A 6423-nucleotide genomic window follows, 5' to 3' on the forward strand; every position below is an offset into this window, starting at 1 on the left:
AGATAAGCGGTTTTTTGGGGGGTTCTTTTGATGCCTGTTTTTTTTCCTTAAAGATCGGTAGTAGTGGAAACTGAACGGGTGCCAAGGCGAGTCACTTCTCAGTTTCTCATTACGGGACTCTTGTAATCTGCCAGAGGAATTCTGCGTGGCTAGAATAGTTGTGTCTGGTTAACAGCACAATACAGCGTTACCTTGGCATGGGCACTTTAATATTTTAGTATCCCAAAGTGGAAAAACAGGCTCACAGGTAGAGTTTCTCCATTGATTTCAAGAGAAACTGTGAAAAGAAACAGTTCGATAGTGCCCGAAATTCACTGGAGGTACTTTATGATGATCTCTTGCTACCGTTTCTATTTGCCGAAGGCTGTCATCTCACAAAACTGAACTTTTTGCCCTAGAAATGGGGACAAGTCAGGCAGCACTGAAGACAGGGTGACTGAGAGGGCCTAGTTTCTGTAGATTTAGCAGAACTAGTTGTACCACAGCGTGATGCTCCCCCTGTTCCCAGATGTTCTGCGGCTGCTTGTTTTTGAAGGCTTCTCAAATCCTTTTGTAATTTTCGCGTGCTGTACGCTGGCAGATATGATGCACTGAAGTAGTGAGGCGGTCATGTCTCTGAGTCTTTTCTGATCAGCACATTGAAACAGTTCGACTATCAGCAGATACTTCTAAAAAGATTCTTCTTTGAACCCTTGTCTCATGTATTCATTCATTTACACTAGGCATGACTCCATTTCCTGCTGCTTACGCTGAGCTGATATTTCATTCCCCAAGAGAGCTGTTTCTGCCTTTATCTATCAACTTCAAAGCTTCCTTTCAAGCTTTATGTGGTGTTTGTAATAGTGGTGAGGTGTAAGTTTTGCTTTGTTTTGTTACTCTGTCTCACCAAATCTTGCATCATTTGGTCTCCTGTGATTTCTTCACTTCCTGCAATCCCAGTTCTCTGGCAGGATTGCGTGAACAGCGCTTCATTCAAGAATCAGTGTAGTCTTATAAATTCTTAAAAGAACTATTGGCAGGTTGATACTTTTTTATGGAAGATCCACTGTTCTTCCAAATACTATCAAACAAGAACAAACTTCCTAAAAGAGGGATTTTCCACAGAAAACAAGAAACAAGACTCCCTATGTTGCCCAGATATTCAAAACGGAGCCGTGATTTCTATAGTGAAGAGCCATATGTAAGATTTTTTTTCTGTGATCTTTTTAACAAAACAAAACAACACACAGCAAACTAATCCCTGCAAAAATAAAAACCAATAAAAGACAATCTAAACTGGTTCATTAAACTCAGTGCTGCTCATACTGCAAAGCTTGTGTAGCCCTTCCAGCTAAAAGATTGGCTTGTTGAAATTACAGCTACAGCTAATGAGACCTGCCCTATATCAAAAAAAAATTACAAGAGCTAAGGCTGCTAAAAATACTTCTATGGTTTCTCCTTCAATTCTAGACAAGCAGTGTGGAAAGCATCTTAACTCTTTAGGATTCTGCTTCAGGAGAATTTTTGTCAGATCACCTCTACTGTCTAGTCAAGCTGCATTAAAATAAAAAAGGTACAAGGTATTGTAGGGTGAGATGTAAACTTTTTTTTTTACTTCTAACTTGCAACAGACTTTATTTTTTTATCTAGGATAAAACATAGCATGTGATTAAACACCCACTTCATAGTATTGCTTTAGATCTTTCCATTTTAGAAAACAAAGAAGTTCTCACTTGTGTGGTTTTTTTCTTGCTGCTTTTCCTTAGGTGTGCCAAAATGTCAGAAAGATCAGATATTCTTCACTTCAAGTTTGACAATTATGGGGATTCGATGTTGCAGAAAATGAACAAACTGAGAGAAGAAAACAAATTTTGTGATGTCGTGGTCCATATAGATGATGTTGAAGTTCATGGGCATAAAATTGTATTTGCTGCTGGCTCTCCCTTTTTACGAGATCAGTTCTTACTAAATGACTCCAGAGATGTAAAAATCTCCATACTGCAGAGCTCGGAAGTCGGGAGGCAGCTGCTTCTGTCCTGTTACAGTGGCATTCTGGAGTTCCCTGAAATGGAACTGGTAAACTACTTGACTGCTGCAAGCTTTCTGCAGATGAGCCACATTGTTGAACGCTGTACTCAGGCCCTCTGGAAGTTTATAAAACCGAAGCAGCCGTTGGAGGGCAAGGAGTGTGAACAGCAAAGTGACTCCTCTGAGCTGAAGGAGCATCAAGGAGACGACGACTCTCTGCAGCAAGATTCACCGTGTATTCAGCCTTCAGAAGACAGTATGGACATGGAGGATAGTGATATTCAGATCATCAAGGTGGAGTCCATTGGCGAGGTAACAGAAGTTAGGAACAAGAAGGATCAGAACCAGTTTATTTCCTCTGAGCAGACTGCGCTGCATTCCTCAGAGCCTCAACACTTTCTCATCAACTCCACTGTTGAAAACAGAGCAAGTGAAATAGAGCAAAACCACCTCCACAATTATGCCCTTTCGTACGCCGGCAGCGATAACATCATTCTGGCCTCTAAAGATATGTTTGGGCCTAATAACCGAGGTATAGACAAAGGCCTCCAGTGGCACCATCAGTGTCCAAAGTGCACAAGAGTATTTCGGCATCTGGAAAACTATGCTAATCACTTAAAGATGCATAAACTATTTATGTGTCTGCTCTGTGGCAAGACGTTCACTCAGAAAGGCAATCTCCACCGGCACATGAGAGTGCACGCAGGCATCAAACCTTTCCAGTGTAAGATCTGTGGGAAAACATTCTCTCAGAAATGTTCCTTACAGGACCATCTCAACCTGCACAGTGGGGACAAGCCCCATAAGTGTAACTACTGTGACATGGTTTTTGCGCATAAGCCCGTTCTGAGGAAACACTTGAAACAGCTACACGGTAAAAATAGCTTTGACAATGCCAATGAAAGAAACGTTCAAGACATAACAGTGGACTTCGATTCATTCACGTGTAGCGCTGCTACAGACAGTAAGGTCTGTCAGCAGGCTGATGCCGGCCAGGTACTGGATGCAGGGAAGCTGCCTCAGGCTGTGCTCAGTTTAAGAAATGATAGTACCTGTGTCAATTAAGCAATTAAAAAAGGCCCTTTGTAGGGATCGTGACTGAGAGGAGCGAGCAGTTCGTTTGGGCTCTCACCCAAACTAGTGGTGTGCCCTGAGAGGCTACGGACGGATGGATGGCGGGTTGGATTGCAAAACCGAGCAGGTCTTCAGCCATCCTGCTTAGTCTTACTTGATATTTTCTGTGAATAGCAATCTTCCTTCAGGTTTCTGTCTGTGTCTCTACTGTGGATTATAGGGTTAATTGTTTCATTTCTCTCTGATTAGGAGACTCAAGACTAACACCTTTTGAGAGACTGTTGCTGTGAGCTGCAAGTAAACCATCTGCTGTACAGTTAGAGGCCTCTCTGTGTCTGGGCAGATGGAGGAAAAAGCACAGAGGACAAGTCTGTGAGATACCCGATTATTTTTATTTTTTTTTAAAGCACTGGATAACTGAAAGCACTCCATATAGTTAAATTTAAACTTACCTCTTGAAATAATATTTCTCTGATATTACCCCTAGACCTCTACAGTTGAAATGAAGTACTTTTGTGTCACTTTTTTTCCCTTTCTAAACTATTTCAAGAAACTTCTGCTGCCAAACAGTGCTATCCTAAAAGCTCTCAGGGTTTTTAACCTCGACATGCATTATGAAAAGATAAAACCCTAAATGATTTGGCAGGGTTAGCTGACTGTTGCGTAGAACTGCTCAAAATGAGAATAAGTTGCAGCTCTGGAATGCGAGAGGCCGGTGCCCGGAGTGCAGGTATGACCTATTTCTTATGCAGTCATACCCAGGATTTTTAAAGGGCACTTACCAGTGTATGTACTGAGACAAAGGAAACACTTCAGAACTAAAAATTACCATCCATCTTCCATAAATTTTGCATCACGTAAGCCACAACGGTTCTTGCTTTTAGAGCAAAGCTGGAGTGGAGAAATACTGCTTTTTGACACTGTGAAAAAAAATCTGTTTTAAAAGCTGCAGTGTGTAATGACTAAATGCTTTTTGTTTTTTCCCTTTTTTCCTCCCGTTAGTTCTTGTATATCTCTCCTTGATACCTAATAAGGGCCACATGTTAGTTAACTTGAAAAAAGAAACAAAAGTGTCTGCCATAAGAACATTAACAACATAAAGTTTGTTGTTTTCTTGGACATTTGAAGAATAATACCTTTTTTTTTCTTTCTTTTTTTTTTAAGTGACCTGCATAGTTCATGATCATTAGTGTTTTACAGAGCCTAGAATGAGGTATAGGTAGCACAATTTCCATAGGTTAATATATCAGCTCTTGACTGTACTCAGCAATACCTCTTGTATACCGCCTTAAACATCAAATGTAGCGGGAATGGCATGTTAATTGGGATTCTGGGATTATACCGTACTGATTCTCAAAAGTGCCGTGGAATTATCCGCATCCCAATCAGGCTGAAAGTAATTTATCTGAGGAACACCATTCCCAGTAGAACAGCACTCTTATTACGCTGAAGTGTAGCATAGACTAATAATCAAACGGCTGATCCTCGGTAGAGAACTGCTGGTTTGTGTTTGGAGTAAGTATTTCTTCCAGTGCAGCTCTTTTCCACAGGGTTTGCCGTGAGGCTGAGATTATGCTTCCTACCTAAAAGTAGTACTGTTTGTGTGTTCGAATGAGGGGGTGGGGTGAAAGGCTGCTATTGTATGGTTAAAAATGCTGAACAGGTATGACCAAAGGTGTGTTAGAGCAAAAAATGTTTTGTATGTAATTATCAAAAGTTGGTCTTGATCCTCAGATACGTGTGTGTAGAAACCAGGATTTCCTTACGCAGATGTTACACTGATGGACGATAAAAAATGTTGCAGAACGTTTTCAGAAATCCACAAACTTTCACTAGAAAAGTGAGGTGATTCTGTGAATCAGTTTTTGCAATTGAGTTCTTCAACTACTGTACTTGACTGTTACATGAACTATGACGTGGACAGCTATGAAGTTAGCAATGGAAGCGAAGTCAGGGCATTACATCTTTCAAGTTGTAGCAAATATATTTAGGCCTAAAATCTAACTAGTTGGAACTTTTTAAAAATGATTTTTCAGGTTCCTGGGGCAGACAATAGGTTTGCATGGGAAGAAAAACTTGGTTTTCCTCTTAAAGTCACCTGCTTTCAGAATCGTTTCGAGCTAAAACTGACCGTGACACTTGCATCTGATGCTTGCATTCTGTCTTCAGGCAGAATCTTCTGTATTGTTTGAAACAGTTTGGTAATGTATTATTCACTATATTGAAATAAGTTATAGAGCTAACATCAAAACAGAGATAGACGAGGAGAGTAAGAGCCTGCAGAGCCAGGTCAGCGTGCTGTAAGGGACTAGTGAACAATCTGACCGGATGGACACGATACAGAAAATGGTCTTCTGCTAGAGAAAGGAATAAAACTGTACAAATGCTAGAAAACGTGGCAGCAAAATGGACAGTATTGAAAACTTTGTTTATCTGGGAAGTTATGGGGTTTTTTTGTGGAATTATGAAGCTGTAATATTACTGTAAGGAGAATACAGCTTGTTGAAGTAGCTGTGGGTGACCTGAAGCTGACATGAAGAAATGAGGGGTTTCCAAAGAACTAAAAGAAGTTGCTTGGTCAAGATACATAGATTTTCAGTCCACCCTGCGCTGTGGTGATGTTCATGTCTGAGAAGGCTGAAACTGCTGGCCGTTCGGTTAAAAGGCTGGGGAGATCGTGGCAGAAATGAAGTAAGAAAGAGCAGAAATGCAAGAAGATCGCTTCTTCAGCAAAAAGGGGCACATCGGTTGGATGAAAAGTGACTCCTGACTAATGCCCGTCCTTTCGGCCTGGCAAAGGGCGCAGACTGACAGACGTGTGCAGGAGATGGCTGCGTGACGCCAGAAGCCCCGGAGAGCTAAGAGGGGGATACGCTGACGGCACGGTGCAAAGTGGTAGCGTTCATCTTAACATTTGCCCCTATATGGAACAGACAAGTGAAGGGTATAGAAGAGGTATTAGAAAAATCTGGCTAATGCTTCTTCCCTGAATGGAGTGAGAATGATTATAAGTGAAGTTCACAGAGGCAGCTCGATTATAGAATAAGACGAACTTGATTGTCCATGTATGTGAAATGTTGTCTTCATTGCAATGTTCCAGTTAGTGAAAGCCTAGATCCATTGGTTGTTGCTACTGATGCTGCGTACTCAGATGAGGATGGTGGCAGTTTTCATAATCTGTGTGTTAATGTGTAGAATACTATTTGCTGGTAAGTGGATAGTCTCACAATTCCATGTGCTGTACAACTTCCTGCGTATTCTAAAAATAACTGAAGTCTATTACAAAAATATTTTAATAACTCCTTGAATATATTAGGAATTTTTTTTTATGTTGGCATTTTA

General features: G+C 40.9%; 1 protein-coding gene across 1 annotated transcript; it reads left to right on the plus strand.

Annotated features, from left to right (window-relative positions):
- The first annotated feature begins 1749 nt into the window (after positions 1 to 1749).
- Positions 1750 to 5240, plus strand: ZBTB26 (zinc finger and BTB domain containing 26). The gene has a single exon (XM_009865831.1). It carries the CDS (start codon positions 1756 to 1758, stop codon positions 3070 to 3072), a length of 1317 nt encoding a protein of 438 aa, XP_009864133.1. The 5' UTR covers positions 1750 to 1755; the 3' UTR covers positions 3073 to 5240.
- Positions 5241 to 6423: the final 1183 nt, after the last annotated feature.

The sequence above is a fragment of the Apaloderma vittatum genome, unplaced genomic scaffold, assembly GCF_000703405.1.
Source record: "Apaloderma vittatum isolate BGI_N311 unplaced genomic scaffold, ASM70340v1 scaffold15753, whole genome shotgun sequence".
Taxonomy (NCBI): Eukaryota; Metazoa; Chordata; class Aves; order Trogoniformes; family Trogonidae; genus Apaloderma; species Apaloderma vittatum.